The sequence below is a fragment of the Megascapheus bottae genome, chromosome 3 (genome assembly GCF_031878675.1).
Source record: "Megascapheus bottae isolate mThoBot1 chromosome 3, mThoBot2.hap1, whole genome shotgun sequence".
Classification (NCBI taxonomy): Eukaryota; Metazoa; Chordata; class Mammalia; order Rodentia; family Geomyidae; genus Megascapheus; species Megascapheus bottae.
In genome coordinates this window covers 62,045,831-62,061,648 of record NC_143511.1, presented here as the reverse complement: position 1 = coordinate 62,061,648, position 15,818 = coordinate 62,045,831, and the positions used below count along the sequence as shown (strand labels likewise).

Genomic DNA, 15,818 nt, shown 5'->3' with positions numbered 1-15,818 from the left:
GGGTTTCATCATGTGTCATTTCCACGTGTGGAATGTGCTTTGATCATGTATATGATCACATAAAATGTACTTTGATTATATATCACGTACTTTGATCATAGTCCTCCACTTCTGTTACTCCTTTTCAACCCTCTCATTTTCCCTTCCCTCTCCACCTCCCTAATAGTGCTTCATTTACTTTCCTTAGCGTTGTCTGTTTAACTTCCTCCTAGTTTCCACCAATGAGAAGAAAAAGTCCATCCATACTCATCTTTGAAGGATCAGCTTATTCACTTACCATGGTCATCTCCAATTTTTTTTTCGCTCCTTTTAAAAAGGTGACCTGCAAGAGTTCAGGGATAGTAACCTTTTCTCTGATCTATAGATTATAAAAGTATTGTTCCAATTATGTTTCCATACTTGATATTTTTCTGTGGTTGGGGCCTAAGCAGAATGCTATTGCTACCTTCATAGCCTCTGGTTCTCATGCCATATTAAGAGAAAAATGGATCCAACCCAAGAAGCTAGTCAGTCTCTCAATGAGAAACTGTCTGTCCCCTGGTAGAGATGGGGTGGGGACATAAAAGACATCCTTTACCAGTCCACCCAGCAAGCTCATTGGGGTCAGAGTCTGGGACTGGCGCACAGCTTACTTGCAGTTTGGATGTCATCCACGGTGACTACTTCATCTAGCTGCTGCAGGAATCTCTCTGTGAAGTTGGCCAAGCTGACTATAAAAAAGCGGCCATATTTCCAGGCAAATTCCTGGAGGAGACACAGTACAGGGATTCAGGAAGAAGAGGCGAGGCTGGCCGAGGGAGGAGGTCAACTCTGCAACAAGGATCTGGGAAACCCATCTGTGAGCTAAAGCCAAAGGCCATTGTGCCAGTTTAGTCTGAATTAACTGGCTTCTGGTCATTAGAGCTAATTTGGTAAATACTGAATTTAGAGGTTAAGAGAAACACAGAGTACAACATCCTACCATGACTGCTTCGCCTACGAAACCCACCTGCTGTGATGCCCGCTTTGGCGCAGGTTCCAAGCAAAGGCCACACCCTTGTGCTGCTATTGGCCACCTAGGAAGGCTGTCCTTCATGCTGCCCTCACTGTGTGGACCGGGAGAATCAATGACTTTTGCTCACTGACCTGCAGCTTCTCTTTGTTGGTCCCAATCGCACTTTCCATTTCTTCTTGTCTTTTTACTTCGGCTTGGTTTAGAGTCTCCATTTGTTGGGCATATGTGGGATGTCCAATATTTGGATGGAGCTTCTGAGAATTTTTATCCTTTGGTCAAACAATCCAGAATTCAATATGGTTTTGACCCAGACTTGGGATCAGGACTAAAAAGCCACCCGCATATGCCTCTATCAGCTAAAATCATGGTCAGAGAGATATGTGTTCTTTGAACTGAATTACGATGTGGGTGTGTAAGAGGCCATGGATGGGCACAGGAGTCAGTGGCACAAAGGACAAGAAGGGGCATGGCTGAAGCCGTCTTGGGGAGTTGGAGAGAGAGTGAGCTCAACATCTGCTCCAGCACAATTAGAGCTTTAGTTCAACAAAATCAGCACTAATTCTTGTCCCATGGCTTTTAAGAACCAGTGTGGGAAGCCACTGTTGCTCTCAATGATTGTGGCCCTATCAAATCCAGCAGATTCTCCCCTTCAATACAACAGAGCTGCATTTGTGAAGAAATGGTGACTGTTTTTATTTTGTTTGTTTGTTTTTTGTCCGTTGTGGGGCTTGAATTGTGGGCCTGGGTGTTGAATTCTGGGCCTGGGTGTTGTCCCTGAGCTTTTCGGCTCAAGGCTACCACTCTATCCCTTGAGCCATAGCACCACTTCCAGGTTTTCTAGTGGTTAACTAGAGATAAGAGTCTCATGGACTTTTAGTGCCAGGCTGGCTTTGAACTGAAATCCTCAGATCTCAGCCTCCTGAGTAGCTAGGATTACAGGCGTGAGCCACCATGCCGGGCTAGTGACTGTTTTTACTTGACAGTGCCAGACTCTCCAGCTTGATTCATCTCCTTACCTTGTACTTGATCTACCCAAGAACTCCTGCCTCCATTCTGAAATCCCAGCACTCTTCATCCTAGAGTGGTGTTGGTTGGTCCTATAACACTCACCTTCTTTTTCTCTAGTAGTTTCTGCTGCCTCTCAAATTCTTTCTGGATGTCCTTTACGGTGGCACAAAACTTTTTCCAGTGCTGCTCCTTGAAATTCTCCATCACAAGCCAACACACATGGGGTAGCAGCTCCTCAAATCTCCTCACCTGAGCTCGTAATTCTGCAAGAATTGAAGGCAGAGAACCAGAGGAGAAGACAGAGTAAAACTAAGTTGCTGAGGTTCTCTCTCACACAAAGGCCCAACATAGTTTCCCAAAGGGAAATCTCTGGCCACCCATGTGGCAATTGCCATTCTATCAAAGGGGGCCCTTTAGCCAAACCTAACAAGTTAATGGCGCTCCACCTTTCCACTCTGCTGACTTCTCAGCTCCTTTAAATTGTGTCATTCAGCAGCTCTGCCAAGATACCATCCTCACTTCTTCAAATATTGCCTTGACTCTAGTCTCCTCTTCTGTCTCCAAATAACCACCTACTCCTCTGTTCACATTTCCATTTGTCTTTCATGTTTTCATCTCTTTTTAAGTGTTGCTTTATGAGTATTTGCCAGTTCACTGATTCTTCTTTCAGTGGAGTAAACTCAGTCATGGTTTTAATTTTTCAGTACTTCACTTTCACTTTTTAGAAGTTCTATTTGTTTCTTTTTTGTACCTACTTGATCGTTTTAATAGTTTACTGTCCTTTACTCAGGTTTCAAATACCTTCTTTTGTTTTATATTTTGTTTTAATTTTTTGCCAGTGCTGGGGCTTGAACTCAGGGCCTGAGCACTGTCCTTGAGCTTTCTCAAGGCTAGTGAGTCACAGCACCAGTTCTGGATTTTTCTGTGCATGTGGTACCAAGGAATCAAACCCAGGACTTCATGCATGCTAAGCAAGCACTCTACCAGTAGGCCACGCTCCTGGCCCCTAGTTTTATATTTATATTTACATTGCTTTATATTGTACATTCAGTATCTGAAGTCTTTGCTGTTCTCATTGTGTACCTTTTGTTTATGGTATTTTGTTTCTTATGTTCTGTATTGGGGGGGGTTGTTGTGAGTTGTTTATTGTAGTAAGTGATTATTCTGGAATTTTTTTTCTTGTGGGTATAGTCAGAAGCCTAAGTTGAAGGTGAATTTTCTAGAGAGGTTTGTAGTGCTTCTATTAAGCAAGTTCTGAACACTATCAACTCAATTTAAGTTGAGATCTTTTGGCTGATCCACAAAAACAAAATTAAATTCAGGTTTAGAAATCACTTAGAGGCAATTTACAGTTCCGGATCCTCATTAAATTTTGTTTGTTTTGTTTTGTTCCCCTAGTAACAAGGCTTTTGATAGGATACTTTGCTTCCCTTACTCTGTTCTCTGGGAATCCACCTTTATGGCAACTTTCTACTTTAGGTGATCTTCAGATTTCTCTGCAATTCTTAGCTCCCTAGAGGCCAGGAAAATAGAAGCTCAAGTTCACCTGGGAGTCAGTGTATTTAGATCAGTGACCTTTAGATTTTTCTGTTTGCACTTAATTATGACTTGGTGTATTTCTTCTTTTTATAGCTACCTCATCAACACATTTAAAAAATTCTATTCCCCAAATATCATAACCTAGCAGTTTACAAGTATGCAAACGGAGTGCTGGCAAAGGTATTGGACTGCCAGAAGAAATGGAGGTCTCTCCTGAGGGAAAGTTGAGTCTGCCACAAGATTACCTAGTCCACAGTATTTCCCAAACTCATTTGACTACAGAACCTTGGGGCAAGTGTGATCTGGAGAAACAAAATACTGACTGTAGCTACAGAAGGAAGTCCACAGAGACAGAAAGTGGGATGTTATTTCATTAGGGCCACTAGAGGATGGAGTGATGAGAATTCTAAGATTAGTGGTAGTGATGATTGCACATTTCTGCAAACGAACTGCAAACCATTGAAATGTAAGAAATGATGCCAATAAATCTGTCAAAAAATAACTGGAAGAGCCAGATACTGGTGGTTCACACATATAATCCTAGCTACTTAGGAGGCCGAGATCTGAGACTCATAGAGTACTAGCCTTGAGCACTTAGAGGCTCAGGGACAGCACCCAGGCCCTGAGTTCAAGACCCAGGACTGTCAAAAATAAAAACAACTGGAAGAAACCAAGTGGTTTTAGTGGCAAAGGTCACATTTCAATGGGTATGGTAGTACATACTTATAATCCCAGCACTCTGGAAGCTGAAGTAGAAGGATCAAGGCCAACCTGAGCTTCATATAAAAATAAAAACCTCCACATTTGTCAAGAATAGTGAACGTGTGTGTGTGTGTGTGTGTGTGTGTGTGTGTGTGTCTGTCTGTCTGTCTGTCTGTCTATGTTTTTCCCAGTTAAATTTGTTCATTGCTTTTACCCAATTCTAAAAGGATGTTCACAAAGAAGTTCCTTTGCCTCCCCAGTAACTCCACAGGAGGAGAAACTGAGGCTGAATTCCATCAATGGTTTGTGCCACACTTATTTTGTAGCCTGTCACCTACTCACCCATGACACAGGAGTTGTGGTACTCATCTGTCTGGTTTTGATACTCTAAAATCTTCTTGGTGATGTGCTCAGCGCATTGGTCAAAGCTTTCAAACATGCTGTCAGGCTTGGTGACTGTGTGCTTCTCTTTGCGGTAAAACTCCTGCCAGAAGAGTTCAACCCTGTGTGGGTGATGGCTTTCACCCCAGGACTGGGGCCCTGGATCTTGGTTCCCTCACCACCACACTCCTAAAGCTTTTGACTGTATTGCTCCTGCAACTTTTTACCTGCAGAATCTACCTAACCTGGCTTGACACCATAGCTGGCCTTCCTTACTCCTTGAATGGATGAACAAAATCCTCTTTCTCTTGCAAGACCGCACGTTGTGACTAAGCTGGGAGCTGATGCTCCCAGTTGAATGCAGGCTATGGCCACAAAGCTAGGCAAGCTGAAGTAATGGGCCATTCCCATAGCCCTGCTTGGTCCCCTGAGCCCTACTATGTCTGTTGGCATTCTGCTGGATACTGGGTACCTGGGGAACAGAGGTTGAGTTTGTTCCTCTTGGCACACTAATACCGGGCATGCAGTTGGTATGCAAGAAATACTAGGGACTGATTAAGTAACTGAATAAATACATAAATGAATAAGGACCTAGGGGTAATTTGTAGGAAAGCCAAAACCACAGGAAGACAGGATTTGAGGAGACCATGGCGGGGGGGGGGGGTTCTCCAGCCTCTGCTCCTGAGCGCTCATGATTAACAGACTGCAGAAGATAGAGGCAGCTGGGAATGTGTTTCCAGGGTGGGTGCAGGCTGGTGGGCAATGGCCCTTACCTCCAAAACGGTCATCAGGTTGTCGTTGCTCTCCCAGAGGTGGCTCATGATGATCCCTTTAAAATCTCTGCAATATGCACAAACAGATCTATGAGGACCCTCCTCTAGATACACCATCAGGGACAAAACCACAACACCCTAAGTCGTCTACTTAGCACTGCCACTTCTAATAACTACTTGCTATTAACAGGACCTGTGCACACCCCAATTCACCTCCAAAACAGAGCTGCCAATATCATTCCCCACATTGATTCCTGTTCTTCCTCAGATTCCAGATCAGTGCTAATTCTTGACTCCTAGTTCTGCTACTCCATAGCGTTCCACACTTCCGACAAAGATCCATTCAACTGGATTGATTTGATTGGCTGATTAATGTATGCATTTCTTCATATTTTGAAACAGACTATACACCAGGCATTCAAATCCTAACTGGCAAATCATTAGTCTGAAACAGCTGTACTGCCTGGGATTGACTAAATGAGCAAAGCAGAACGCAATTCATTCTGAATGGCCATAGTTCAGGAAAACAAAACTTGAGCTTAACCAATCAGAAATAGTCAATTCACTTCCAAGTGCGGACTTGGAAGTCCGCTAATCAGCTAATCTAATATTTTCTTTATCTTGCCTTTGCAAACACCTTACACAAGTTTTCTTCTGGTACCCAATTGGTAGAGCCATGAATAATATGTGCCTGGAACTGCCAGTTCATGAATCACTATTTTCTCAAGTAAACTCATTAACATTGCCATGTGCCCAAGTTTATCCTCTAACACAGGGCATGGAGAAAGAGAGAGAAGAGAGAGAGAAAGAGAGAGAGAGGAGAGAGAGAGAGAGAGAGAGAGAGAGAGAGAGAGAGAGAGAGAGAGAGAGAGAGAGAGAGAGAGAGAAAGAAAGAAACAGAGCTAAGACCCCTGCCAAGAAGTGGTGTTGGAGATGAAAGAATCCATCACTAAACAGATGAATGCTTACTGTGCAGCATTTTCTCCAATGGCTTTGAATCTCCTGATTTTAGCATTTCCTTGAAATGAAGTTGTACTGAATAGACCAGATCTTTGATCCCTGAAATGATGAAGAAAACAGAAAAAAAGAAAAAGGGTTAGGCATCATTGGAGAAGTACCGCCCCCCCCACACGCACCATCTTCCTCGTCCCCCATCTACAAACAGTGCCAAACTCCCTGCTGCCTGCTACCATAGAATGCTTCATTTAAAAATACATACGATTGTTCCCACCCCCTCCTCTTCTGATCAGCCTCCACAGCCCCTCAATGGATTCAGCTTTGGTGGCTGGAAGTGGATCCATGAAGTTAAAGGGAATGGCATAGCCACTTAACTCAGCTGAAGGAGAGGGTCTATCCCCAAGCATCTGGTACTTTCTTTCCATTCTGGTCGGCTTAGAGTGCCGTGATACGCTGCAGGATGAAGATGCATCAGTACTCTTCAGTTTGGGGTCAGACAAAAGATGAACTGGACCTGTGAAAATTCTGCCTAGGGGTATGCCAGGCCTTCTATGATGCAGTCTGTGGAGGTGAGCCCCCCAGGATACTTCATCATTCCTCACGTCACTGAAAACGTCCTTACTTGGAGTGAAGATTTTATTGCTAAAGTCCAGCTAAGGCCACTGGGAGAGGTTAAGGGGCACAGTCACTCAGGCCCAGAAATGTTCATCTTCCCTTACCCATGGAAAGGGCCAGAGAAAAATCATGGTGTCTCACAGTTAACCAAGGTGAGTAAGTAAAAATAAGATACACCCAGTTAGACATGAATTTCACATACATAAAGCAATTTTGAGTGTTAAGTATGCCCCCATGCAATATTTAGAATAAACCCATATAAAAAAATTGGTGTTACTGATCTGAGATTAAAATTGGGTCAAGGTATTGGTGGTGTTATGCCTGTAAACTCAGCTACTCAGGAGACTGAGATCTGAGGATTATGGTTTGAAGCCAGTGTGGGCAGGAAGGTCCATGAAACTCTTTGTTTCTAGCAAAAAGCCATCATTAGAGCTGTGGCTTGAATGGTAGAATGCTAGCCTTGAGTGAATAAAGCTCAGCAAAAACACAAGGCCTTGAGTTAAAACTCCAGTTCTGGTACACACAAAACAAAGCAAAACAACAAAAACTCTGGGCCCTTTCTTATTTGGCAGCCCTAGTGACATGGACTTTATTTTATAACTTCTGAGAGACTGAACATCAAAACAGATGATGGCAGGATCACGTATTAAAGAGAATTCTCACTCACAACTCCTAATATTGCCTGGAGCACTAGCCCCCTTGCAATGTGAGCGGCCTGAATTGACCTTCTGTGGGCCAGGTTGCTGAAGGACAAATTTCTATATCTAGTAATGAAACAATATCTGTTAGTATAATAGGGCCAAATTCTCTAGGTTTGGACCCAATTTCCAACTTAGGATCAACTAGAGAAATCCAAATAAAGTACCTAACTAACCATGCTGCATGCCTGGCTTTCAGTGGGCTGGCCTCCAGCTTCCCCAGAGCTATACCCTTCAACCAGACATACCTGAGAGAGGCCTTTTCTGCTTACTGCCACACTGCCTTGCCTGCCTTGTATCCATCAAATGCACTTAATTGGCCAACTCTTTACTGTAGCATCTCTGAATCATTAGTCTTTGCTCTTTACTTTGTTGGCCTTTGTTTCTCTCCATACCACAAATGACACAAGGGTTCAGAAAGACTTTCTTCGAGTAAAGGCAATGCAAAGTCTCTTCTCTCATTCTCACAATCAGAAATTAAGCCATATCAACCAGAGTTCATGAAAGATCCAGAAAATTGGCTGCTATCCACCCTTCCATAAAATCTACCAATGAAAGCTGGTGGCCAGAGCCTCAGGTGTCATGGATCCATTGCTTAGTGGGAGAGAGATGGGGAGGACAGGTCTCCTATGTCTATGCTATCACACCAGAAAAGCCCTTTGCTCTGTGGTTCCACCTGTTCTTTGTAACCATGACTCTGTGTGTGGTGAAGGACTAGCAATCACCTGCTATGCCATGGACACATTTCTTACTTCCAGGCACTTTTCCAGGGGGGAGGGATATCAGAGCCACCTCCCTCCACAGGATGAGTTCTGGCCCAAATCCCAAAGGGTCAATATAGAGAAATATACTAGGGTCACGGTCTGGGAGAGTTAGTGAGCCATCTCTGGCCCTTTGAAGTACAGACTTCATGTGACAAGATCCTGTGCAGACTCCCATACCTACCTCCCTTCTGAGGTGGCACTGGCACTGGGCAAGGACTTCTTCATAGCATTTTCTCTTCGGCAAGGATGTCGCTTTGAAACTTTTTGGGGCAACAAGTGCCAGGACAAGAACAGAGAACAGCAGGTAAGGATGGGCCACAAATACCACCAGCCGCCCTATCTCCAGGCATGCCAAGACTCACAGCCCCGCCTGGTGCCAATACTCTGCAGGTCTTTATCACACAGGTGCCCTGATTTTGTCCTAGGAATTCTGAAAGCAAAGAAAAGAAAGTAAGATTTTCCACAGTGTCACAAGAACAACTCAGGACAGGTTTGGAGTAGCATTCCTGTACATAGATGAGAGGAAAGCTTCTCGCCTGAGATCAGAAATCCAGGCATGAGCCACAGTGTAGGATACTCACTGCAGGATCCTCTTGATCACCTCCACAGCAGGGTCCTCAAGCAGGGACTTCCCCATGCGACTTGGCTGTGCAAAAGACTCAGGATTGACCAGGCCTATCTTGGGTTCCTCCTCAAGGGCCTCTGAAGACGCCAGGATATCACTCTCTACCTCCAGATCAGTCAGGATGTTGTCCTGTGGTCCACAGAGATGGGTGGAGTGTATGGGACCTAGCTTGGGTCCTGAGCAGGCAGCCAGGGTTCATTCTCCACAGCCACCTTGTCCACGTGGTGGCTGGAGGAAAGCTGCCTGGCCTCCTGCAGCCAAATAGTAGAGGTCCTAATTTCTGCACAAGGCTGTTTCATTCATCCACTCCTCCACTCACTTATACCTTTAGAAATGCTTCCAGCAAGCTGGGCTCTGGTGGCTCATGCCTGTAGTCCTAGCTACTCAGGAGGCTGAGATCTGAGGATCACAGTTCAAAGCCAGCTTGGCATGAAAGACCATAAGACTCTTATCTCCAGTGAGCTACCAGAAAACAGGAAGTGGTGAAGTGGCTCAAGTGGTAGAGCACTAGATGAAGAGTTCAGGGACAGTGCCTAGGCCCAGAGTTCAAGTCCCATCACCAACCAAAAGAAGAAGAAGGAGAAGAGGAGGAAGAGGAGGCAGAGAGGCATAACATGACATGATTCATGCATAGACTTTAATGTACAAATAAATGCTTGGCCAAAATTGGGAGTAGTATTCTGAAGGGAACATTCTAGTACCTTCTCTGAGAGAGCCAATGAGAGATCTGATGTGAGATCTGCAGGTTTGGTTGCAGAAATGCCCCTGTGTGTGAGATTTTTTAACCAAATGGATGAGATAATGATGAAAGAAAGGCTGAGTGACAGTTATTTGTTTTTGTTTTTTCCTCCAGTGTTTGGTCTGGATACACCAGGGATATACCACAGTGTATGTGAGAGGTCATGGCCGTCAAATGCAGAAGGCTCTAGGAGTTTGGACAAAATGGTGAACTGCAGGTAAGAAGAAGGAGACTGAAGTGGGATGAAGCCCACCTGGAAACCCAGACAACAGCTCATCCTCCCTTCTCTACCAGCCCATCTCATTCATTACCATGAAGACATCTTGAGTCACAGATACCACGTCCAGGCTACAGTTAAGGTACTTAATCCTCTGGTTCAGTTTTTCTTTCCAAGTTCGGACAAAACCAAGGAGGTCATCTGTGGTTACCTCCTAAAGGAAAACATGGAGGAAAGATGTCCCAAAAAAGCTGGCAGGTTCTCAGGAAGTGGAAGAACACAGGGGCAAGTCCCTTTGGTTCCTCAAAGTTCCTTCACTTGTGGGAAGGCCCTGGGAAATGGGGAAGGCTGGCTGGCTCTCAGGTGTCTGCCTATGAAAGTAGATCCTTCACAGGCAGCAGAATGTGGGGGGTGGGGGTTCAGCTCCAGTCTTTTTTTTTTTTTTGCCAGTCCTGGGCTTGAGCTCAGGGCCTGAGCACTGTCCTTGGACTTTCTCAAGGTTAGAGCTCTACCACTTGAGCCTCAGCACCACTTCAGGCTTTTTTTTTCTATGTATGGGTACCAAGGAATCGAACCTGGGTCTTCATGCATGCTAGGCAAGCACTTTAACCACTAGGCCAAACTCCCGGCCCCTCAGTTCCAGTCTTATGGGTTCAGTTCTGGACAGGTGACTCAAACTTGCTTGATTCACTGTCCCCTGGATATTCCCTAGGATTGCCTCTAGCTATTATGTCATTGCAGGAAAATGGATGGAAAGGAGATTACAGTGTTAAATAAGCCAGACTCAGCACAACAAATAACCAACACTTACTCTGATATGAAGAATCAGTCCTTCAAAAATGATGGTCACGGGGCCCAGAAGTGTAGTGTAGTAGTAATGCTCACCCAGCATGCACAAAGCCCTGGGTTCAATTCCTCAGTACCACTTACACAGAAAAAGCCAGAAGTAGCGCTGTGGCTCAAGTGGTAGAGTGCTCGCCTTGAGCAAAAAGTGTCCAAGGACAGTGCCCAGGCCCTGAGTTCAAGCCCCAGGACTGGCAAAAAAAAAAAAAAAAAAGATGGATACAGGTGTTAATGGAGGCCTATTTGGAAGTAGAAAACAGCAGGAGGGAATAGGGCAAAGAAAAAGAATATCAGGGAGATGAGGGGCCGGGAGTTTGGACTAGTGGAAGAGTGCTTGCCTAGCATGCACGAAAACCAGGGTTCGATTCCTTAGCACCACATACATAGGAAAAAGCCAGAAGTGGTGCTGAGGCTCAAGTGGTAGAGCTCTAGCCTTGAGAAATCCCAAGCTCAGGCCCTGAGCTCAAGCCCAGGACTGGCAAAAAAAAAATTTTTTTAAAGAGTATCAGGGAGATGAATACAACTCACATATATCATAAACATGTATAAAAATAGAATAATAAAACTCATTAGATTTGTTTTTATAAAGATAATGATAAGAGAGTAACAAAGTGGGACTGTTTAAATCATAAAAATATAAGAATAAAGACATTCTTTTGTGCAATTAACATATGCTAGTAAAAAAAAACAAAGGAGACATCATCCAAGTAGAAAGGGTGTGAGGGAATGAATAAGAAGGCAAACTGCACATCTCTACAACAACACTGGCCCAACACCCTGCAGGTTGACAGAGACGCCCCCTCATTCCATCAGGGCATTGCCACTGTCTCCTTGCCACTGCTCCACAGACTGTCAACCAGTCTCCTCCATCAAAATAGAACTGCTGTATACCCACACTCACCTTCTCTCCACTTGGCCAGGAGACTGAGCAAGCCCCCTGGCACCCACCTGACTAGAGAGGACTGAAGGAGGGGAGGAAACCCAAGTCACTAAACATTAGATTGCCCTAAAGGACCCATGAAAGAGTAACAGCAGGTTAACTAGTTTGTCCCTGGCTCCTAAGAGGGTTCATAAGGAAAAACAGGGAAATCATGGACTGACACATGGGTGCTGCGGTGAACTAACTCAGCCAATATGAAGAAATGTGTATGAAGATGTGTGTGGCAGGACGGGGCATGTTGTAAAGGTTGAGGATATCATGTCATGCATTCTACACTCTGCTCTGTGGGTGACTAAACTTTTCCCAAGGATCATGTGTCTCTATAGAGTAAGCAATAAAGTAAATGTTCTCTTAGTGTTCACAACAGTGGAGCCATAACTCAAGGCTGGAAAACTGGAGGAGCACATTCCTTGCTTAGGACCCTGGGACAGGGGCCTCTGGCTCTGGAGGACTCTGTGTGGGCTACCAAGGATAGCTACTGGCATGGCCAAGGGCATATGTGGCAAGGAGACAGAGCCACGTACTCATGGCAGAAAAATGAGCACAAGTGCAAAGACACCAGAGAGTGAAAAGTTCAAGAACTGGGGGATTCAGGCCCTTACCTCACTGAACTCTAGATGAGTGCCTGGGTTGGTTGAGGAAGGTCACCAGGGCTGAGTTCTTTTCTTTTCCTTCCATTGAGTAAAATCCCACTTGTGCTGGAGATATCTCAGTGTAAGTCTGTCTCAACACATTTTGATTATACCCAAGCAAAACCAACAAAGAACTCACCGTCTTATCTCCCTTGGGGTTTCGACACATTTCTATCTTGTCCTGAAGCTGCTTCAGAGAAGAATTTAATCCTTCTGTTTGTGAATTGGATTTTGCCACCTACAAAATTCAGAATGGCCATAAATTGATGATGAAAAAAGTTCAGCAAAACATCTGAGAAGCTGATTAAATACTGAAAAAAAAAAACAAAACAAAACAAAATGAAATCGGGAGGCAAAGAAGAAAAAAGCCCACATCATCTCCATGAAAGGAAAGCCATTCAAATGGGTGCTTTTGAAAGATCTTAGAAAATTAAGTCAGGTACAGATGGCTATGCCTATAATCCTAGCTACTCAGGAGGCCGAGATCTAAGGATTGCAGTTTGAAGCCAGCTCAAACAGGAGTTTATGAGATTCTCATCTCCAATTAGCCACCAAAAAAGCTAAAAGTACAGCTGTGGCTCAAGAGGTAGAGTACTAGCCTTGAAACAAATAAAGCTCAAGGACATTACCCTAAGCCTTGAGTTCAAGCTCCAGGACCGGAACACACAAAATGTCTTGTCTTCTGAGCAGAAAAGCAAGTTCCACAGGACAGACGGCATGCTTGTATCCCAGCAAGTGGACACTGCTTGGGTGCAGCTAGGTGCGTGTGGCAAATATCACTGAATGGAAGATGGCCCCGTCATACCTGACACTTGATGTTTACTTGCAAATTTGTCATCAACCTCTGGATTTTCTCTAAGAAAATAAGGTCCACAGACAAGTTATGGAATTTACTCTCAAATTTGTTGATGACTTCGTTGGCCTGTGAAGAAAGATTAAAAAGTAAAGTAGCAGGTAGTTGGGCAGGCAGAGAGCAGGAGGGTTGAAGACCAGACAAGGCAAAAAAAAGGTATGAAAGACTAATATCTCAACCAATCAAAAACTGAGTACCATTTATATACCTGTCATCCCAGCTGCATGGAAAGCATAAATGGTAGGATCAAAACCCAGGCCAGCTTGGGCAAAAAGTAAAACCCTATCAGAAAAATAATGCTAAAAAGACTAGAGGCATGGGTCAAGTAGTAGAATATCTGCCTTGCAAATGAGAGGCCAAATTCAAACCTCTATGCAAAAAAAAAAAAAAAAAAAAAAAGATCTGCAATGTCAGATCTGAAGGTCTTCAACTATTGCTTGTAGGAGGAATGTGTCCCTTCCCTTAGAGGTAGCAGCCTCTTTCTCTTGGGAACCACCTAGAGGGTAGGCATGGCGTCCCCACCTGGTCCAGGTACTCATTTTCCATCTTCTCCATGTGAATCATGATTAAACTTTCAACAAACTCTATCCGGGAAGCCTCCTTCTCCAGACGATGACACAGACTCTCAATTTCTTCAGGGGAAAAGTCACCTCCCTCTGAAAACAACCTGATAATCATTTGGGGGGAAATAAAAGCCACTAATTAGATGTGAAAGTTCCTACCCATCCCCAAATCTTATGGCTTTAGACCCAAAGAGCAAAAACATGGAGAAATAAATGCAGGGAGTACCACAAGAATAGAAATTAACGAGTGGTGGGGTTTCCACTCATGTCAGAGTGGCTGCAGGTCCAACCATGACAAACAAATGCTGGGCAAAATTCAAAATAGGAAGTTTTCTTGGAGTCATATATGAATAAGAATTCTGCAGACTTGGAGGGAGGGACTGGGGGGGGGGAGAACTGGGAGAGAGCTAGGGAAGGGGTAACATGTAAAAATAAATGTTGAGACTGGGGCTCAAGGGGTAGGGTGGTAGCCTTGAGCTGAAGAGCTCAGGGACAATGTCCAGACCCAGAGTTCAAGCCCCATGACCGACTGAAAAACAAACAAAACAAAAAATTATTGTGGACTGGGAGTTTGGCCTAGTGGTAGAGTGCTTGCTTAGCATGCATGAAGACCTGGGTTTGATTCCTTGGTACCACATACATAGTAAAAGCTGGATGTGGTGCTGTGGCTCAAGCAGTAGAACTCTATACTTAAAAAAGCCCAACAACCGGGGGAGGGAAATGGGGACCAAGACATATGAAAGGGTATCAATGTATGGGAATTAATGCACCCTATCTGGCAAATATCATGTAACCCTTCTATTAATTACAATAAAAAATATATGGAAAAAAAATTTTTAAAGCTCAACAACAGTGCTAAGGTCCTGAGTTCAAGCCTCAGGACTGACAAAAGCAAAAAAAAAAAAGAAAGAAATATTCATTCTTTTCATTCTCATTACCTAACTTATGTAACTGTAACCTCTCGTACATCACCTTTATAATAATAAAATAATTTTTTCAAAAAAGAATTCTGGCTGGGCACTGGTGGCTCATGCCTCTAATCCTAACTACTCAGGAGGCTGAAACCTGAAGATTGTGGTTTGAAGTCAACCCAGGCAGGAAAGTCCATGAGACTCTTCTCTTCAATAAACTACTCTGAAAAGGCCAGAACAATGCTGTGGCTCAAGCGGTAGAATGCTAGCCTTGAGCACAGAGAGGCTCAGGGACAGTTCCCCGGCCTTGAGTTCAAGCCCCAGGCAGGACTGGAAAAATAAAAAAGAATTCGGCAATGTCAGATAAAGTCAAAGCAGAGAGTCCCTTGGGATGTGAGTAGGTACCAAGGCTTTGCCCTGGAGACATTTCAGAGCCACCATGACTGTACGTGGAGATGGGGAAAGCATGGACTGACTGCTCACTTCTAGTTCAGACTGAGTGAGAAATGAAGCTCACCAGGACCCTACTTTATCTAGATCAGAGACTAGAGGAAAAAAGAAACAGCTTGCTGGGCATTAGTGGCTCATGCCTGTAATCCGAGCTACTCTGGAGGCTGTGATCTGAAGATCATGGTTTGAAGCCAGCCTATGCAGGAAAGTCCCTGAGACTCCATTTAATCACCTAAAAATTAGAAGTAGAGCTTTGGCTCAAAGTGGTAGAGTTGTTAGCCTGGAGCATAAAAGCTCAGGGACAGTGCCCAAGCCCTAAGTTCAAGCCCCATTACTAATACATACACATACACAAAAAGAAAGAAGGAAGGAAAGAAGGAAGGAAGGAAAGATCTCTTTTCCCATTAGAATTTTCAACCACAAATCAGATGTCATACACATTTGCCAACTGAATTCATGTTCTCCTGAGTAACCCAACAAACCTCAAGCAAGGAATTTTAATTAGCCTTGTGTAGGTAGTGCCCCAGCTGTCCAGCAGAACCAAAATAATAATTCTCTCTGTAGAGACTCCCTCATCAACTCAAGCCTCAAAGACTGCCATAGATGAAATCCTA

General features: G+C 44.2%; 1 protein-coding gene across 1 annotated transcript in view; it reads right to left on the bottom strand.

Annotated features, from left to right (window-relative positions):
• The window catches only part of Ccdc180 (coiled-coil domain containing 180), a 48,360-nt gene that overhangs the window by 4,750 nt on the left and 27,792 nt on the right, over positions 1 to 15,818 (bottom strand). Inside the window, exons 23-36 of the mRNA XM_090330286.1 lie at positions 13,803 to 13,947; positions 13,233 to 13,349; positions 12,567 to 12,665; positions 10,107 to 10,226; positions 9,013 to 9,185; positions 8,794 to 8,861; positions 8,613 to 8,691; positions 6,730 to 6,807; positions 6,367 to 6,456; positions 5,398 to 5,464; positions 4,586 to 4,727; positions 2,105 to 2,265; positions 1,126 to 1,263; positions 633 to 744 (exon numbers count right to left, since the gene is read on the bottom strand). Of these exons, the coding sequence (XP_090186412.1) occupies positions 633 to 744; positions 1,126 to 1,263; positions 2,105 to 2,265; positions 4,586 to 4,727; positions 5,398 to 5,464; positions 6,367 to 6,456; positions 6,730 to 6,807; positions 8,613 to 8,691; positions 8,794 to 8,861; positions 9,013 to 9,185; positions 10,107 to 10,226; positions 12,567 to 12,665; positions 13,233 to 13,349; positions 13,803 to 13,947 (1,589 nt within the window). The remainder of the gene's footprint in view (positions 1 to 632; positions 745 to 1,125; positions 1,264 to 2,104; positions 2,266 to 4,585; positions 4,728 to 5,397; positions 5,465 to 6,366; positions 6,457 to 6,729; positions 6,808 to 8,612; positions 8,692 to 8,793; positions 8,862 to 9,012; positions 9,186 to 10,106; positions 10,227 to 12,566; positions 12,666 to 13,232; positions 13,350 to 13,802; positions 13,948 to 15,818) is intronic.